Here is a 21,127-nt window from a genome sequence, read left to right as displayed (position 1 = left end):
CAAAATGAATACACTGAATTGCAAATCAGAAGCCTGGGGAGTCTATAGAGAATAGTTGGGGATATGTAGGCTTCACATGACTCATACAGCCACCCAGCCAGCCAGTCTCATTTTGTGTTGGCTGATGCTTGGCTGAGTCGCATTTAGAGCGAGTGATTGTAATCTAATCTGGAGGTGAAAAAGGCATGAATGACCACAGTTGGGTCCATGGCATGGAAGAGATGTCACAATCTCCTAGTTAAACAAAGGTAATGAAAGGGTCTTCTAGCCACTGCCATTACTTGAGACTGAGAAGAGCAGCTGGGGATTCCAGAGCCTGTAGAGGCTGTTAATATCAAAGAGCAGACATACCACTTTAGCTGAATTAATGCATACTGCCCTCACAAGATCCCCTAAGTCAACCAGCATCACCTGAGTCTTGTCTGAACTGAACCTTGCCAGTCCTATCACAGCCAGACTACAGGAAAGCAGATAATTTTACCATCTAGGCCTGCTGAGAGTAGAGCTGAGCATTGTCATCATACCAATGACATTGCAGCCTAACCCACCTCAGTATTTCCTCTAGCAACTTCACCAAGGAAGTCACTTCAGAAAAAAATGGCAGGGGGAGGCGGAGTGGAGAGTTTTGTCAGCATATACAAGGTTATATGTGGTTATAAGTTTCAGGAGGAGGGGAGTGGAGCACATAGACTTATGAAAAGTCCCGGGGGCACTCTGCCCCCTTGTCCAATAGCAAATGATGTTCCTGAACTTCACGTATATGTTGAACAGGAGAGCTGACATACCTGTACAATCCCACGTGAAAGAACTCTAGGGGTAGATAAACAAGTACTCTCCAGCTAGGACTTTACCAAGAAAGGGACAGAGCCCCTGTCGTGTGATTCCACCTACTCCTGGCAAGACAACAACTCAGAATCAGTAATATCTAACGCAGCTCAAAGAGCCATTATGGACACCTAATCTTTTGTGCATTGCCAGTAGGAGATCATCACTGGCCATGAAACTAATGGTGCTAGTTTCTGTACCACACCCTGGCTTTGAACCTGGTTGAAAGAGATCAAATATGTTAAATAAAAAGCACAGTCACACAACCTTCTGTAAAATGTACTTATCTGCAAGGACATTGTGAGGATTAATGTTAGCACAGCACTCTGGTAACATAAAATCTTATGTTAGAGTTCAATTATAATAAAAGGACTTACAATATTCCTCATATGTTTCAACAATATTGTCAGGTGGGTGCTCTCATAGGATATGACTAACTGCACTCCAGGTTTCTGTTCAGTAGATTTAGGACCTGAAATAAGCAAAAGAAATGAATTTCCAGCTACTGAAAGAGGGAATTTCCAGTTAGTGAAAATATTAATGGAAATGCATAGCTAAAGCATTGAAATACTATTTTACATAACATGTAAAACAAAATATTGCCTGCTTAAGGAAGGTCTGGAATTAGAAAACACTAGAGATGAGCTTGTTATAAATATTAGAGAGCCATTACGAGAGATTTAAAATTTTCCATTTGTCATCAGTCTGAATTTCAGCTGAAATGTTATGACTTAATTGTCCATACCCTAAGGGTATTTTTGTAGAAAAATGAATATAATTGAGCTATTGTTTGTGATTTTTCCTATATATTTTTAAAAAAATATTACATGGGTTTTCAATTTCTTCCAGTTTGCAGTGGGGGAAAAAAGCTCCTACTTGTGTAGGAGGCAAGGCATGTAAATCAGTATAGAATTTGGCTCACATTTATAGACACAAGAGTTTGCAGAAAGGTTCCAAAACAACTGCAGATTTATGAGAGCTAAAGATACTAGGAATAAAGAAAAAGAAAAGATTACTGTATATTTGCCAATTGCAGGCAGGGGTGAAAGTAACATTCCATACTTACCAGGCTCTGGTCCCTGGAAGGGACAGGGCCTCGGTGGAAGGGGCGGGGCTGGGGTCAGGGCCAGCTCTAACTTTTTTTCCACCCCACACAAAATAAAAGAGTGCTGCCCTGTCGTAACACCCCCTCGCAAGCACCATGCCACCCAAGCCCCTGCCCCCTCCGAGCGCCACGCCACCGAAACAAAAACAAACAAAAAAAACCCTCCAGTGCCACCCGGCCGAACCAAAAAAATAAACAAAAACCCGAGCGCCACCCTGCCCCAAGGTGCCGCCCCAAGCATGTGCTTGGTCAGCTGGTGCCTGGAGCCAGCCCTGGCTGGGGTCAGTATCCCCAAGCCAGCCCATCCGCACTGCCTGGCCTGTGCCGCCTGGGGCTCCAGCGGCAATTGGCCTGGGGAACTGGCTGCTGCTGCTGCGGCAGTGGCAGCCCTAGGCCCTTTTAAATTGCAGCCCCGGGGAAGCTGCCCCTTTTTCCACCCCCAGCAGCAGCCCGGGGTGGGGGTGGGGGCAAAAGGAGCGATGACGTTAAAGTGCTACCACAGCAGCACTTTAACCAGAGTACCTAAAGCACTGCCATGGCAGTGCTTTAACATCAGCTGAGTATGGGCCAGTACCGGCGGCCACTTTTTACCGGTACGCCCTACCAGCCCGTACTGGTTTACTTTCACCTCTGATTGAAGGCCTGATCCCATGGTCCTGATACTTTGCACAAATTCATATTAATATGCAGTCACAGTCTGATCCTGTTCCCACTGAAACCGGGGGCAAAAATTCCATCACCTTGAATGCAAGCCCAGCCAGGTTTGTAATCTCAGCACTGACTCAGTATTTCATATCAGTACTCTTAGAGGCATTGAGCCAAATGTCTTCACCAAAAAAGTTGTGTTTTTTTTTTAAATTGTGGGATAACGAATGCAGGTTAGCTGTCCTGCTGTAGAATCCTAGTGGAGAGGCACAGGTAGCTTTTACCATGATGTAGTTAGGTCAAGGTCAACATTTTACCTCCCACCTGTGGTTGACCTCACGTTGCTTGAAGTAAAAATGACAGTCTCTTGTCTCCACTAGGATTTTTGCAGAGAGATAGCTAACCCTTGTTATTTATCCTGCTGTAAAAAAATACCCTCAACCTCTATGTAAACTACTCTAACTTTACTGGAACAAGTAGGGTTTCATTTTACTAACATTAGGACTGAATTTGGCCCATTATATCCATTTACTAAACTAACAAAAAAGTGAGAATTTGCTCCTATTATTATTTATTTGTTTTATTGTAGTGCCTAGGAGCTCCATTCATGGACTAGGAGCTCCATGCTAGGTGCTGTACAAACACACAAGAAAAAGACAGTTCCTGCCCCAAAAGCTTGCAATCTAAGTATAAGCCAAGAGCCAGCAGCTGCATACAGGTAGATGGGGGACCATAAGGAAACAATATTGTCTAATAAGACAAGATAGACACAGAGTGGGGAAGTGGTAGGACACACAAGCAGAGTGAACAATGGGATGGCAGCAACTGTCTTGTTAGGTCCACCATTTTTGGGAATGGGGTGATACTTGGGAGGGGATCAGCTAAATGAAAAGAAAAGGGAGAGTGAGAGGGACAGGGCAGAGGAGAAGAGGGTAAGGTGGTGGAGATGTGGAGTGAAGCTGAGATGAAGAGCCTAAGGAAGGGGGAGGGCAGGGAGGAAGGGAGGGCTGGAGCAAACAGCCAATCAGCAGAGGGCAGAGAAAGTCAAAGCACTTTGTACTGTTTGGCTCCTCCTGTTTCTACTGGCTGGAGTCTCTGGCTGGCTACTCTCTATAGCTCTCTATCATGCCATGAGGTGGGAATGGAGGCACCATCTGGGTCCTTGTGCCACCTGACTAAGAAGATGTTGATGGGAGGGATGACCCCGGTTGGGCTCCATTTTATGCACTCTCCCACCCAGGGTAGCAATCCTTGCTTTGGCTTCATCTGTTGCTACCAATCTGTGGCTGGCTCCTCTCTGCAGATTTCACACCCCTACCCTCACGTGGCCTGGGGGAATCACCTAGATCCCAGTGCACCCAGACTCTGGTAGGGTCTCTGCTGGCCAGTTCTGGAGCAGTGCTGGGGGAGGGATGGACACTGTTTTATCCTCACGCTCACTGCAGCAGATGTTAACCCCATCATGCCAGTACAGCTATGCAAGTATGCGTGAGATTCTGTTCTGCTTACATCATTATCCAAATACTCCCAAAACATGGGGAAAGTTCAAATCAAAATCTGAACTTCATAACTATTCCCTATCCCTACAAAAAATCCTACATTCAAAAATAAAATAATGTAAAACTTTACATCCTACATGTCCAATCAGTCCTACTTCTTGTTCAGTCAATCACTAAGAGAAACAAGTCTGTTTCCATTTATGGGAGACAATGCTGCCTACTTCTTAATTACAATGTCACCTGGAAGTGAGAACAGGCATTGCATGGCACTGTTGTAGCTGGCGTCATTGCAAGATATTGCCAGATGCATATGCCTCTTCATGCTTTGGCCATTTTTCCAGAGGACATGTTTCCATGCTAATAACACTCATTAAAAATGCGTTAATTAAATTTGTGACTGAACTCCTTGGGGGAGCATTGTATGTCTCCTGCTCTGTTTTACTTGCATTCTGCCATATATTTCATGTTATAGCAGTCTTGGATGATGACCCAGCACATGTTGTTTGTTTTAAGAACACTTGCACTGCAAATTTGACAAAATGCAAAGAAGATACCAATGTGAAATTTCTAAAGATAGCGACAGCACTCAATCCAAGATTTAAGAATCTGAAGTGCCTTCCAAAATCTGAGAGGGGGTGAGGTATTGAGCATGTTTTCAGAAGGCTTAAAAGAGCAACACTCTGATGTGGAAACTACAGAGCCCAAACCACTAAAAAAGAAAATTAATCTTGTTCTGATGGCATCTGACTCAGATGATGAAAATGAACATGTGTTGGTCTGCTCCGCTTTCAATCATTATTGAGCAGAACCCACCATCAGCATGGATGCATGTCCCCTGGAATGGTGGTTGAAGCATCAAGGGACATATGAATCTTTAGTGCATCTGGCATGTAAATATCTTGTGACACCAGCTACAACAGTGCAATGTGAATGCCTGTTCTCAATTTCAGGTGATGTTGTAAACAAGAAGCAGGCAGCATTATCTTCTGCAAATATAAACAAACTTGTTTGTCTGAGCGATTGGCTGAACAAGAAGTAGGACTGATTAGACTAGTAGGCTCTAAAGTTTTACATTGTTTTATTTTTGAATGCAGGATTTTTTGCACAGAATTCTACATCTGTAAGTTCAACTTTCATGATAAAGAGATTGCACTACAGTACTTGTATTAGGTGAATTGAAAAATACCATCTCTTGTTTTTAACAGTGCAAATATTTGTAATAAAAAATAAATATGAAGTGAACACTGTACACTTTGTATTCTGTGTTGTAATTGAAATCAATATATTTGAAAATGTAGAAAACATCAAATTTTTAAATAAATGGTATTCTATAATTGTTTAATAGCGCGATTAATTGCATGCCATTCATTTTTTTAAGCGCGCGACAGCCCTAATTTCAATGCTAGAATGATTGTGTTATAACAATCTATTCCCTTCTTATATTGCATAGCGACTAGGTGAGCATCACTAGGAATCACTTAAACAGTGACAGGAGGGGAAGGAAAAATATCCAATGAATTACAGAACTTCATAGGTTCAGTGTTTCTCTTGGGTAATTAGAAGCAAACGGAAATGGTTAAATAGTTTTTCATAAATAGTAATAAAAATTGTGCTAAAGCAGTTGTAGCAATACAGAGGATAGAATACTTGAGTATGAAACAGGGAGTTGTGTTTGAACATAAGGATACAATTATCTTGGGGGCTCTATTGATACTGTGAATTGCAAGAAGTCAACTTCAGAAGTTTAGAAAGCACATCAGATCTCAGAGCGTAAATTACAGTGTTAGAATTCAGTTGAGAATCATGTCTTGCCCCACCCTTTTTGTATCTGTTCTATTAATGTTTTAGAAAGTGAAACTTTCCATCCAATGGAGGAATTCTTCACTTGCAATTGACATTTTTATATGTAAGAAATAAATTTATTAAATTGTTTAACTAGGTTAAGGACAGTGCAATAGATCAGGGGAAATACATATATTAATCACATGAAAATCTGAGATCTGAAACAGACACCATAGGTATGAGCATGGCTTTTTTTTTTTTTGCCTTTTTCCAATGTATATATGAAATGGATTTAACAACACAGATAAAATGAACTGAACACAAGGAAGAAAAGGGGAAAAAACTAAACACAAGGAGTTTGATTCTGCAAGGCACTGAGGGGGCTCCTCTGAGTCATTAACCACCTTCAACTTCCATCAGCTACAATCAGCAATAGCAGCCAGATGCCATCAGCTGTTTTTGGCTATCAGGTCACAGTTTAGACACTCCTGCATTCAGTGCCAAATTGTGGTCCCGTTGAAGTTGATGGACGTTTTGCCATTTTCTTTTATGAGACCAGAATTTCAACCTATAACTATAATGGCGCACACCTGCTCTGATGCCCAATATGGATACGGAGCAGCTGGTGGACCCGCATGCTTGGGTTCTGCATTGTTAAAAGATGGTGTGCACTGTTGGTTCTCTCTTATAAACAAGGGCCAAACATTTGTGTAATGGAAGACAAAGTCAGAACTCCCATTGACTTCAATCGAATCAAGATTTAACTTCTAAGGATTGATCCTATGCTCACTGAAGTCAATGGAAAAGCTCCTATGAGTGCCCAAAGCATTGCCCCAGGGCTGAATAGAATTCACAAGTTCTTTTAGTATGACTTGTGGATGCTCCTTCCCTGGGTTTATTTATTTTTGATTATTTAAAACTAAACATGCTAATTTATTTGGAAATTAATTGCAGTTTCAGGCTGAATAATTTGCAGTGTTTGTGTTCCCCTTATTTATTTGGATGGCCATTTTTAAAAGCAAATTACAGCCCTAGTTTATGTTCTTGTCAATGTTTCTGGAATCATAATTTTTAAAGAAACCATGCACTGTAGTCATTGTGTTGTATGAGAAATTAAGAAAGTAAGGCAATGGATACAGAGAAATTGATCAAATCTCCTTGAGGGAACCTACCCTGGAAGAATACTTTGCAATCTTTTGATGCATAAAAGGAAAGTGCTGTGCAAACACTAACTAAAGAAGCTTCTCAGTACACCTGGAAGGTAGGTAAATCTTATTCTATCTCCTACATCCTTTGATTTCAAGTATCAAAGGGGGAGCCATGTTAGTCTGGATCTGTAAAAAGCGACAGAGTCCTGTGGCACTTTATAGACTAACAGACATATTGGAGCATAAGCTTTAGTGGGTGAATTTATGTCATTTATCTCACACCTTTCCTCTCAAGACCTGTTTTAACGATCTACCATCAAAGGTTGATGGAACCAGTTCAGCTTGAATGGATTGAGGTAGAATACTGCAAAAATGACCAACTGCTCTACTGACAGTTTGGTAGAGAATTATAATCCTCCTGTCCTCGACTGTTGAAAGATTAGCTCCTAACACCCTTTCTCCTAGCTTTCGTCTCATAAGACATCAAGAAATACTGATGGCCTGCAAAAGATGAAATGCTAGGAACACAACAAGAAGCACATATGAGCACGTGCAGCAGAGAGAGTTGTCATGTATCACAAAGAATAGTACAGAAGTCTGGTCTATCTAGGGCTGAGTCCCACATTAAGCACTGGGAGTAAAGCCTGCATAGGGGAGGTGTAATGCACATTTCCCCATTCAATGAGCCTGTCTCTTGTTTTAAAAGGAGATAGGTCCTATTTTTCTGCTGGTATAAATGAGCACAGCCCTACTGACATCACTGGTGCTGCGCTCAATTGTGCAAACACAGACTTTGGCCTATATGTGAACCATTAGAAATGACAGAAACCATTTCATTTCTTCACAGTGTATAGTTGAATGATCTGGAATTTTAATACTTTCAGCAAATGTAATTCAGTAAAAGAAGAATAAACAACATCACTGAATATCAAAATCGTTTTGATGGATATTTTTGCACAAAATAACACCTTTTTTTGATCATCATGAAACACCTTAGGCAAAATCATTTTTGATATCTGTTCCCCCCATAGTAGGCTAAGACTACCGGGATGCATACAATATTGAGTATATTTCAGACTGCATCCCAGTGGGAATATTGCATGTGTATTCATGACAAAGTAAATTTGGCACTGAGTTTTAAGCTCTTCATTGCTAGGAGCACATTACAAATTCATACATTTTAATTTCTATTTTACTCTCTTTAATAAGTGTAATTACCTATAATCTTTGAAAATTAAAGTGATGTAAGTGAAGGATATTGTCAATCAAAATTCATAATCTGCTTGTTATGGGATATTGTTTCTCTTTTATATTCATTCTAATTAAGAGACAGGGCTGAAGGACAAATCACCAAGTTCTCACTCAGGCAAAACTCTTATTAAGCCAAGTGGAGTTTTGTCAAATAGAGAGAGAGAGAGTAAAAATGGAGGCCTGAATCATCCCATATATAGAAAAAAGGAGTAAAATCTCTGTGGGGGGAAGGGAAGAGGGAAGGTGTCTCCACACAGAGTTCCCCTCCTTCTACACCATCACTCCACTAAATAAAGGGATTGGCTTTACTCCTTGAAAATATGCTCAGGGCCCACCTTCAAGCCAGGAAAATCCCAGGGCTTCACTATACCTCTCCTCAGAGAATAATGGAACCACAGAGTTAGCAGCGACCACTAAGGTTATCTACCCTCCTGCCAAGGTGCAGGATTTGTTGTAACTATCCAGCCTCCTTTTGAAACCTCCAATGAAGTAGATTCCATGACTTCCACAGGAAGTTTGTTCCATTGTGCTACTGTTCTTACAGTTAGGAAATTTTTTCTGATATTTAATCTAAATTTTCTATGCTGTAGTTTGAACCCACTGCTTCTTGTCCTGCCCTCTATGGCAAGAGAGAACAATTTTTCTCCATCTTTCTTATGGCAGCCTTCAAGTATTTGAAGACCACTATCATGTTTCTTTTCCAAACTAAACATACCCAGTTCCTTCAGCCTTTGCTCATATAGCTTACATTCCATCCCTTTGATGATTTTAGTCACTCATCTCTGGACCCTTTCCAGTTTCTCTATATCTTTTTTATACAGCAGTGACCAAAACTGGACACAGTACTCCAGCTGAGGCTTAACCAGCACTGAGTAGAGTGGTACTATCATCAGCCATGACTTGTGTGCTATTCCTCTCTTAATGGAGCCCAAAATTGCATTAGATTTGCAACAGCGTTGTATCATTGACTCATGTTGAGGTTGTGATCCACTACAACTCTCAGATCCTTCTCAGCAGTGCTGCTGCCAAGCCAGTTATCCCCCATTCTGTATTTGTGTGTTTGGTTTTTCTCCCTTAAGTGTAGTACCTTACATTTATCTTTGTTGAATTTCATTTTGTTGTCTATAGCCCAGTTTCTCCAATTTATCAAGAGCCCTTTGAATTTTAATTCTATCCTCCAAAGTATTTGCAATCCTCCCTAGATTTGAGTCACCTACAAATTTGATCAGCATGCTCTTTATTCCTACATCCAGGTCATTAATAAAGATGCTAAATAACACAAGACCCAGAAGAGATCCCTGTGGAACCCCACTTCAGACCTCCTTCCAATCTGTCATCCTTCCTTTAATAGCTACTCTTTGTTTCCAGTTGTTTAACCAATTATGCATCCACTTAAAGGTAGTTCTACTGAGCCTGTATTTCTCCAGCTTACTTATGAGACTGTCATGTGGAACTGTGTCTAAAGTCTTGCTAAAGTCCAAGTATATTATGTCCACTGCATTCCCCCTATCCACCAAAGCAGTTACCTTATCAAAGAAGGAAATCAAGCTGGTTTGGCATGATCTGTTCTTGGTAAATCCATGCTAGGTGTCAGTAATCACCCCTTCATCCTCCAGGTATTTGCAAATGGAATGTTTTATACATTGCTCTAGTAGCTTCCAAGGTATCAAGGTCAAACTGACTGGTCTATAGTTCCCCAACTCCTCTTTTTCCCCGCTTTTAAAGATGGGCACTAGATTAGCCCTTCTCCAGTCTTCCAGTACCTCTCCTATCATCCATAAGCTTGCAAATCTCAGTGGCTCTGAGATTTCTTCAGAACCCTAGGGTAAATGGCAACAGGCCCTGCTGACTTGAATTCATTCAAATTAGTCAGAAGAACTCTGCTGTGTTCTTTACTTTTCCTTATCTACATTTATTTCCCTTTATTTTCTATAACAACTTCTCTAGTCATTGGGTCACATTATTTTTTGTATGAAGAGTGAAGCAAAGTAGGCACTGAGCAGTTCCACTTTCTTATCATCTTCCATTACCGGCTCACCTTCTCCACTGAGCAGTGGGCACACGCCATCTCTGATCTTTCGTTTTTGTCTGACATATTTGTAGAACCCTGCTTATTGTCTCTAACACTTCTTTCCAGTTGTAACTCATTCCTTGCCTTGACTTTCCTGACTTTGTCCCTAGATACTTGTGCTATACCCATGTATACATCCTTACTGACATGCACGTCGTTCCATTTCCTGCATGTATCCCTTTTGCTTTTTAGATAGCTACAAAGCTCCTTGTGCAGCCACATTGGTTTCTTGTGGCTCTTCTTATCTTTCCTCTGCATTGGAATAGCATCATGCTGAGCCTCTAGTATTACATCTTTTAGAACTGCCAGCCCCCTTCGACTCCTATAAAGTCAAAGGGGGCTGACAGGGGGCTCCTAGACCCACAAACACCACTTCCCATTTTCCAAAGGAAGTTGAGGGAACAGTGCTCTGAAGGTGGCTACTCTGTATGCAGTTTAGGGCCTTCTTTGTGTTCTGTGCTGGTACAATGCCAAGCATAATGGAGCCCTGATCTATGACTGCTACTGAGATACAAACAACAAATAATGTGCAAGCAGGGGGAAATTCCCCTCCATAGCCAAGTAAAGAGCTCAGGATTTGGACATTAGAACAAAGAGAAAGGGCATTAACTACTTCAGTCTGCAAAATCTATGTGAGTGTCTTACTCTCAAAATCTTTAACAATTACAATGTTCTCTGTTTTCTAGGGTAACTAGAGATGAATAGTCCTCTAAGACATAGATACCTTGCTTATTGAAAGCATCATTTCCCAAACTTTTGAAAGCTAAGTTCCCGTGCAGGCAAAAGGCTCCCTACACCCCTTTCTCCGATTAGTAAAGGCCTGTGGATCTTAACTTGTATATCTGCTGTATTCCCCTCCCTCTGGCTAGTCTTACGTGGCTCCCACATCACCATAAAAATGTAAAGAGTTAACCAACAGGTTGGGTTATAGATATGATAGCTTGGTAGCTCACTAAATACTCAAAATAAATGCTAGTCCAGTTCAGAGTGAAAGGTTTTCTTCTTTAACCTGTGTACTATTGGCTATATAATAGTTTTTGGATGGTCCACTGCGTTCAGTTCCTGCTCTTCCACAGACTCATCATGTGACATCAGTGTCTCAGTCCCTCATGTGTAAAAGAGGGGTAACAGTAGTTCCTGATCTCTCAGGGGTGTGGAAGAGAAATACATTTAAGACTATGAGGTAGTCAGATATTACAGTAAAAGAAGCCATAGAGAGATAGAGAATATAGCCCATGAACCCAGGCTAGAAGCTGTATTAAAAGTCTGGCTTGAGTTTTTGCAACAAAACTTTTCTCTTGTCAGTGCTTTGCATCCTCCCAATCCTGGGCCATGTAGGTATCATCAGAGCAAACATTACCAGGGAACTGATAGGGTATAGAGATGTCTTGGCCATGTCTCTTGTGCTGCAGGGAGAGGGGCAGTAGGAGCCACTATAGCAATTCTATACCACCACATGATCTAGCTACAGAAGGGGAATCCTCCAGTGGCTGGTTAAGATGGAATTAGAATTGCTTTGTATCACTAGAGTGGTATAGCCAAGGAGCAGAGCCTCAGTCTGTAAAGAAGAGGAACAAGCACATTGGACGTGGAAGGGATGTGGTATTACTAGCAGCCACTTAGTTATGAAATGTGAATAGCTTGGTACCCTGGAGCCTTCTTATAGCTTGGAATACACAGCAAATGGCTGAACTGTTTTTGTGCAAGCAGAGCAGAACTGTGGCCTTCAGCATGAACTTTTATTTCCCCTACTTTCCCAAGTTGACTGCAGAAGATGAGCTAAGAGTCGGCATAAGGTAACAACAAAGCCAAGAAGATAGCTCATTGGTGGGGCTTCAGGACAGAAGAGGGAGGTGGTTAGGAATTTAGACATGATAAAGAAACAATGTTCAGAGTATTATTAATTACTGAGGAGCAGTATATAGCAGTGCTGTTTCTATAAGTAATAATGCATACTTAAGCAAGATTAACCACATGTTCTGTTATTTACATGCCCCACTCATTGTGAAATACTCTTGTTGACAGATCACTGCTAGCATACATTATTCTTCCCCTGTCTCAACGCATGCATGATACCTTGTCATACCTCAAATCCTCCTTCTTAAGATTTTTATATGAAGAAGGATTTTAAGAAAAAAAGGTTCCTGGCCTAGTTTATTTCAAGTGTAAATATATATTTACTTTAATTATGACGTAAGTATACCTAGAAATAATACAACTGGTGGGGGAGGGGACATCAAAACCAGTTGGGATCTGCAGATTGTATTCAAAAAATATTTGTATGAACTTCTACGACTCTGGAAATAAGTGAACTGATTACTTACTGGTTATTATGCTCACATTTACGAAGAAAAAACACGTTTACCAGTGGGTTCGGTTAGACCCACCTCTGCATTGCAGCATTCAGTGTTACCAAGACCAATTCCCTCTTAAAGTGATCAAAATTAATAATTTACATACCTAGGCTAACAAGTGCAGATTCTTCTAGCCAGTCGGTTTTGGACCCATCGAGGAAAAAGCCGAGGACATGCTCATTCTGAAATCAAATTAAAAAAACAACAGAAATATTACATGCTGTGAATGGGTGGGAGATGTGCTCCATTTTCCAACACTGGCCCCGAATGGCACCTGGCTGATTTGTCTCTTGCATATGAACTAGAGGAATAAGCAGGAAAGGGGAGCCTCTTCCCGCCCATTGCAGGGCCACATGGCAGGATAGGGCCCTAGTACTCCCTTGGATGTTGCTCTATGAATCCAGATGAACATTTGCACCCCTGAATGGGGTGTAATCACAAACCTGGCCATCTGTGTAAAAACTGGGTTTGACAGCAGGCACTAAGAAGGGTGCATGCTGCCCCTGTTTTGGGCAGCAGGAAAGAAGAACACCTGAGGGAGTTGCACCTTGGCCCCATGAGACATCCCGCTCTGTACACGTCTTTGCTTCTTCCCGTCAGCATGCCTCACCACACCATGGCCAAACCGTTGTCTCAGATTAGTGTTTCTAGTTGGTAAACATGCTGCAAAAAATTTCATCACCACCCCCTGTATAGCCCTCCTGTGGAGAGGAAGTGGTGCAGAAGGTCTTGCATTGGTCCCCTGCACGCAAGGTGAAATTCACCCCAGGCACTGGACCAGTACAAGGCCTGTGGCACCACATAACTTAAGTGGTGCAAATGTCTTCTGTTGGCTGTTTGTACCCTCTCATTCTAACAAGGCTAATAAAGAGTTAACTTCCTGACAGAGGTCAGACATGCAAATTGGAAGAAGAGGATCATTTTTCACCACATTGTTTAAAGAGGCCTCACCTCTTGTGCTGGATTACAGATTTTTCTTGTGTTAACTGACCCACAGTGCTCTAGTAAACAGATGTAAAAGGTAGTTGAATTCAGTTTTAGACCAGTAAAGCAATAAGCCAAATCCCCTGGTCTCAAATATTGTGCAGTGCAATAAAAACGTGAATTTCAAAATGAATACTTATAAGAGTTCTGAATCAAAGCTGGACAGTAATTGCATTTTATTAGCTTTTTCATAAAGCAGCATGTCAGATTGTCCATGCTTTAATGTGGTTAGACTAGCCACGTTTATACCAGTGTTACCAGGATTGACACTATAACAAACTGGATGCTGCACAAGAGCCTTTTCAGATTCCAGTATTCAAATGTCATCAGCATTTTACAGGGCTAAGAGAAATAAGATGTGTCTTATCAACAGCATGTCCCGCTTCAGTTTGACAAAATGCAGCAAGAGACAAAAGCAGAAAAAAGAAGAGCTTAATGACAAATGTAGCTCCTAGAGCAATTAACATCTGGGATTAGCAGACAGAAGAACAAGGAACATATGCTCAGCATTCAGATATGATTTAACAATTTGGATTTATTTTGACATTTGTTTTTGCTGTTTGAAAAATAAAATCTCCAAAATGCTTCTAACACTGTCACTTTTCCTTGATTCGAATAGGAGAAGAAGTGATTAGCAAGAAAATGCCAGTACTCCAGATAATGCCGAGGGTTGACAACCACAAAGTAACTTTCATCTCACATGTCAACACATGCAGTGCTTCAGGTAGTAGTGTCATCTTGAACTTTTATTAAACAATAGGGTTATTCCCTGTGGGACCCTTATTTGCTTTTTCAGCATAAGTGTCTACAGGCAGGTATGGGGAGACTCAGTGTTTGAAGAAGTATACTTTTGGCAGCTCGCCCCTTATTTAACAGTATGAAAAGAAAGCAGATAAATGTATGTAGTCATCCTACCTTCACAAACTTGAGAGGACAGGTATGAGGAGGCAGAAGGAAGAATACCGTATGTTAACGCATTTGAAAGGGAAATACAAATTCTTTACTGAGTGACACAGGGAGAGTACTGAGTGGGAAGAGCAGAGGGTTATTTCAGGGTACCATAATTGCAAGTTCTCATTTTCACTAGTACCTGCAGGATCATTTAAGAGCACATGGCAAATGCTGCAAAATCCCATGACAGGCATAAACATAAAGGGCACCGTTCATCCCTGGTGCCTCATTATTCATTTCAAGGCATGAATTTGCCCCATTATTGATTTCAAGGCATGAATTTTGCGCTGTGTGTGTGTGTGTGTGTGAGAGAGAGAGAGAGAGAGAGAGAGAGAGAACAATGACATACCCAGCATGGTAACAACAGAAATAGGAAGACAAGAAAGGTTAGTGTTGACAAGTGAAAAGGAAAAAAAAGTGCCTCTGACAGCCCAGGACCAAAGGGCAGATTGGGCAGCACACACAGGGCATGTGAAAATGCTGCCAAGGCTAAGGAAAAGTTCACCAAATAATTTAAACACATGCTTAGGTTCATCCCTATTCAGCAAGACACAAACACTTGCTTAACTTTAGGCTTGTGCTTAAGTCTAATTGCAGTCAATGTCAATGGGACTTAAGAATGTGCTTAAGTGCTTTGCTGAACAGGGACAGACTGATGTATTAGAGCCTGAGACAGCACATGTTAAATGAACACATATAGTATGTTTTGTAAATGGTTGAGCATCTGCATTCCATTAAAGATTAACTGCTCATGATCAGAATTGTTTGGCGTTGTTCAAATGGTTTTGGAGGCCTCAGTACATGACCACCTCTCCATGTTACAAAGACACATCATCATGAGTGGCAGTAACTGACCCCTGTGTTGTTAATTTCAATATAAGCCAAGGACTGAATTGACCAGGAACACTCAACTACTCTTTCACAGACAGAAATATTCTTCCCAGGTCAGTAAGTTTAGTTTAAGTCCCTTAAAACAATGCCTGTACTAGGAATTTTGGGCAAATCTCCCATCACTGGTCTTATTTTTATCTAATAAAAATATAATCTGTAAAGTTTAATGGTTGATGTTCACCTGGTTGAATCAAAAAGTCGAATACTCTATTAGGGAAATCTATGTACCTGAGCTGTGGGTGTGTCTCTGCTCAGAATTCATCAATATGCTCAGCTGTTAAAATTGGAAGGACCAAATTTCTGCTCTCAGGTACGCTGGTATAAATCTAGAACTCCTAATTCCACTGACTTCAGTGTATATATTCTGGACTTGCACTGGTGTAACACAGTAGACTTTGGCCAGGCATCTCTACAGGAGCCTAAGCAAAAATTATCTTAATACTTGGGCAAATAAATTAATCATAGTCAGATTTCCAGCCAGCAATAATTCCAGTAGAAAAAGAATCAACCTGATCTGTTTTTTCAGCTGTCTGCCTATCTTCTCTATTTGTGTTTGTGTAGGTCTGGAGTCAGAGAACTCCCATGCTTCTGTTATAGTTCAACAGGCCAGAGAAGCAGCAGGAAAGAAATAAATCAGAAAAAACTGACCCTGCTGCAGCTATGACATCTTCAGGAAATGATAGGGGAAGAAAAGAGACTTTGAGTCCTATTCATTTTGGCTCTGCTTGATTGCAGTGTGTACATGAAAAGTGAAAATTCAAGAGAGCCACACATTTCAGACCCTCATTATTTCCATCACATTAGAGCGACCCCATGAAATGAATGCTGGAGCCATTTTCTGATTTCACTGGTATTGGTAAATCCAGAGTAGCTCCAGTGACATCACTGGGTTATTTTGGATTTATGCCACTATGTACATGAGGGGAGAGTTTGGCCCTGGAGGTTATACAACCACTATAGTTATGAGGGATTTCTTTGCTCAAGTAAAAGAAAGATGCATGGGTGAAAGTAACTTACAGGACTTACCGGTACTGCTGGAGTCCTGAGGGGGGCGTGGCCTGACCCAGAAAAGGCGTGGCCTCAACCAGAAGAGGCAGGGCCTCTCAAGATTTAAAGGCCCTGGGGCATCGGCTGTGGATGGGAGCCCCAAGGCCTTTAAATCAACCTGGGGCTCCCAGCTGCAGAGGTGGCTGGGAGCCCCCAGGGCTCATGGGCAAATTAAAGGGCCCGGGCTTCTAGCTGCCACGGAGCTCTGGGTCCTTTAAATCCCCACCGCAGCTCCAGCTGGGATTTAAAGGCAGACGTGGAAGCCCCAAGCCTTGCCGGGCTGGGGCTGGAATTTAAAGGGCCCAGAGCTCCCGTGGCGGCGGGGAGCTCTGAGCCCTTTAAATCCTAGCCCCAGCTCGGCTGCCGGAGCTGTGGGCAGGATTTAAAGGGCTCTGGGCTCTCAGCAGTGGCAGGAAGCTCCAAGTCCTTTAAATCCTGGCCCCAGCCTGGCCGCTGGAGCTGTGGGCGGGATTTAAAGGGCTTGGAGCTCCCCGCCACTGCGGAGAGCCCAGAGCCCTTTTAATCCCGGCCGCGGAAGCAGGTGCGATCCGGCACCGTGTACTGGCTTTTGCCAGTACACCATGCCGGACCATATCGGCTTACTTTCACTTCTGGAAAGATGTGAAAATAATTAAAAATAGAGGTATGTCCCTTTTCAATCTTAATTACTTTGATATTACAAAGCATTAGACAGACTAGCAAAAAAAGCAAAATTATCAGCCTGGTTCTCATTTATACTAAGGTTTTAAAGTGGGTACTTATGTAATTTATAGTCATTTCAATTGACATCCACTTTAAAGCATCTTTACATTACCAGAGTGGTGTAAACAAACTTCAGTATAAATGAAAATCAGTCCCTGTATGTTTCCATGTGCTAGAATCACATCTGATGTTAGCAGTACAATTTCAATGAAATCAATGGACTTTTATGTGCTTACACTAATACTGAATTTGGCCCAATGTTTTTAGAAGTATCTTGTGGATAAGTAAAAACAATTGCATACAGGAAAAAAATAAAACTTCATCTTCCCTACAGTTAATGCGGTGTAGTTTTGCTAATGAGCTTTCTATGAAATTTTCAAAAATCAACCCATCTGCCCTCCAAAACAAAGAAAAAATCTTTATGCATGAACTCAATGGGACAAACCAGGTATGTTTAATTAAACACATGCATTTTGGCAGGATAGGAACTGAAATCTAAAATCTGTGAGCTGCATGAGCACACGGTAAATCCCAATATATAGAAACCAAAATAAACACCATATATTTTTTAAACAAGAAGAGATGAGAAAATAATCCATGCCCAGCTGAGTAAATTTATGAATTCTAAACAGCAACCCCTCACACACACTCAGGTACATAAATTGCTAGTTTCCTATTTATACAAAATATTGAGGACTGATAAATTAACATTACTTTATATTCAGTTCCATAATTGAAGTTAAGCTTTTTGTAGGACAGGGCCAGCTGCAACTTCTCCCTTCAAACTACGCAGAAAAAAATCACCTTAGAGTATGTCTACACTACCTGCCACATCAGCGGGTAGTGATCAATCTATCAGGGATCAACGTATCGCGTCTCATCTAGACGTGATACATTGATCCCTGAATGTGCTCCCCATCAACTCCGGAACTCCACCAGGGCGAGAGGCAGAAGTGGAGTCTATGGGGGTGCGGCGGCCGTCAATCCCACGCCACGAGGACATGAAGTAGGTCAATCTAAGTCGATCTAAGATACGTTGACTTCAGCTACGCTATTCTTGTAGATAAATCACTCCCCCCTCCCCCCAGTGTAGACCAGGCCATAGTCAACAACTGACATGTTGCTGCTTGACACAGGACCCAAGAGTTGACTCAATTAATGGTGCCTTAATTTGGTTTTGACTCCTTAGGGAGTGGACAGTCTCCTACAGCATGGCATTAAAATGATGGGCCACTGTGACAGCCCTAATTTATTTTATATATTATGGCTTTTGGGTTGTTATGGACTTGCAACCTCCATTTAGCCCATCACTCAGCTAGAGTTGCAGTGGGCATAAAAAAAGGCTGTCCGTGAATGTCATAGATTTGATTTACACTGAGATAATGTGTAATTTTGTTGTTCCCATGTTTCAAACCTTCAGTTTATTGTTTATGTTTCAACTAGTTTCTGGATTGCTCTCCCACAATAAGATACCACTTGGCTGCTGTCATTTAATAAGCCAAAACTGCATGAGTCCAAATCTTTCTGAACATGTTTTCATGTTTATCCATGATTATTGCCCTGTATATGCAACTAACCAACCAACCATGACATATTTGGTGCAAAATTACAATATTTTTCTGTTATACAATTGATTTCATGAAAATAAACAGAACTAAAAAACATGTGCTGACATTTTCCCTTTATCATTGACCTACGCTACTCTATTTAATATCAAAATAAAGATGCATTCATACTAGAAATTTGCTGTTTTAATTCCTGTTTGTAGCCAGATGGATATTAGCTGCAATGTTTTACAAAAGAAAGTTCACTCAGACAACTTTTTGTGGAAACATATCAGTTTTGATGGAACTTTCACTGGGAATACACCTCTACCCCGATATAACGCGGTCTTTGAGAGCCAAAAAATCTTACCACGTTATAGATGAAACTGCATTATATCGAACTTGCTTTGGCCTCGAGCATCATCATTATTAAAAGTCAGCAAATAGCCCCACCTCCTATCTGACCCCCACCTACTTCCCACCCCCCGACTGAGCTCCCTGACCCATCCAACCCCCCCATCCCTAATCACCCCCAGGACTCCCACGCTGAGCTACATGCTGCACCAGGACAGGCACTAGGACCCAGGGAGCTGGCACTTGGAAGTGCTCACATCTGCTCGACCACATCAACTGGGGCGAGCCCCGTGGAGATGGGGCAGGGGGAACTGGCCCAGCATCTGCTGCCCTGTCTGGGGAGTGCACCCAGCCTGGCATGGCGGCTGAGCCCACGAGGAGGAGCAGGGTGGAGAGCCTCACCTGAGGTGCCCGCATTTGCCTGATCCCCACCCTATGCCCACGCGGTGCCAGGGGAGGGTAAACCATCGGTGGGCGGCTCCTGCCGTGCGTGCTGCGCTCAGCCCGTCTCGCCTCCTCTGCAGAGCCCTGCACAGCTTATCTCCGGTGAGGATGCCGCGGCCAGCTGCCCACTGGGGCACACGGAGCCCCTGACTGCAGGCAGGTAGTGCGGGGCACTATGGACCAGGAGAGCCCACTTGGCACTGCTGTGAGCAGGGTGCAGCCTGGCAGCTGGGCGTGCTGTGTGCCAAGCCCTCCAGTGCTGGGATGGGGCACCTGCATGGCACCTCTCCATGCCCTGGATCTGCAACTTCCCCACATGGACCAGTCTTCCCCAACTTCTTGGCGCCAGCTGGAGCCCATGTGACGTTCCCCTGCACTGCAGCTCCCCTCCTCAGGCTGTGGCTCCCCCCTGCTCCCTGTCCCCTGACCGCCCCCCGAGACTCTCTGCCCCTTATCCAACCCCTCAGCCCCGGCCTGGCACCCTTAACACACCGCTCAGAGCAGTATGTCGGAGCCAGACACACTGACGCGCGGATCCGTCAGAGAGTGCAGCTGCGCCCCCCAGAGCGCTGCTTTACTGCGTTATATCTGAATTCGTGTTATATCGGGTCACGTTATATTGGGGTAGAGGTGTATTTCTCAGGTCAAAACCAAGGGAAAAGAGAGAGAGAGAGAGAGAGAAACCTACTTGGAAATAGCCCATAACACTGTGGGTAAAGTAGTCGCCTGGGATATTGGAGATTGAGGTGCGGGTCCCAGTTCTGCTGGATTCAGGGCAGGGACTTGAACTTGGTTAGCCTACCAGGGAGGTTTTTGCTAGAAAATTTTGAAAGGTCTTCATTTTGTCCTGATGTGGAATAAACCAAATGCTGAAACCTCAATATTTTTACAAGAAACTTAATTCTTGTTTTCCTGCCAACCCTACTCTTAAGTATGTTATTAAGACCACTAGAAATCGATGGGACTTAAACACATGCTTAAATTTAAGCATATGCGTAAGCACTTCCTTGAATAGGGATGGAATTAAGCACATGCTTCAATACTTTCCAGTACTGAAGGCACAGTGAGTAGCCCCATTGATTTATTATGCCTCATTGTAAGCGGCTATAGGATTGAACCCTTATGTAAAATTAATGTATGTGTTACTGGAGTCTGGGCTTACCAGTGGTGTCACCTAGTGTCTACGTCACTGGGCTTTCACTTTCCCCCATGTCCAGTGCCTTCCACTGGCATCTATTCCAATATGACGACGACCGGCCTTTAGGTGAGTGGTGACTCGATCCTCCAGCTGGGTCATCAAATTAGTTCACTTCCTAGTGTAGGGAAATTATATAGAGTCTCAAGGGTCTTCAGCCCACCTGTGGGCTCCTGAAGGTGGCTTGCCCTCTCTCCAAGGCTCTCAGCACCTCTGTCCTCTCCTTAGTTTGGAGAGGAGGGGTGGAAAGGAGGTTTATGCCCTTCTTCAACAAGCATGGTTGGTAGGGGAGCCCAGGCCCACTCACTCCACCTGGCTCCAGCCCAGGGTCCTAT

At 42.6% G+C, this 21,127-nt stretch overlaps 1 protein-coding gene across 3 annotated transcripts in view; it reads right to left on the bottom strand.

Moving 5' to 3' along the window:
* PIK3C2G (phosphatidylinositol-4-phosphate 3-kinase catalytic subunit type 2 gamma) overlaps positions 1-21,127 on the bottom strand; it is a 307,432-nt gene that overhangs the window by 47,842 nt on the left and 238,463 nt on the right. For 2 of the 3 annotated variants that reach the window (XM_050967900.1, XM_050967911.1), the window contains 2 exons: positions 12,787-12,862; positions 1,203-1,297 (listed from right to left, as the gene is read on the bottom strand). In XM_050967900.1, the coding sequence (XP_050823857.1) occupies positions 1,203-1,297; positions 12,787-12,862 (171 nt within the window). Of the gene's footprint in view, positions 1-1,202; positions 1,298-12,786; positions 12,863-21,127 lie in introns of those variants that run through there. The other variant, XR_007776329.1, reaches the window with a different exon arrangement.

This window comes from Gopherus flavomarginatus, chromosome 1, assembly GCF_025201925.1.
Source record: "Gopherus flavomarginatus isolate rGopFla2 chromosome 1, rGopFla2.mat.asm, whole genome shotgun sequence".
NCBI classification, from domain to species: domain Eukaryota; kingdom Metazoa; phylum Chordata; order Testudines; family Testudinidae; genus Gopherus; species Gopherus flavomarginatus.
This window is presented reverse-complemented; position numbering and strand designations above follow the sequence as displayed.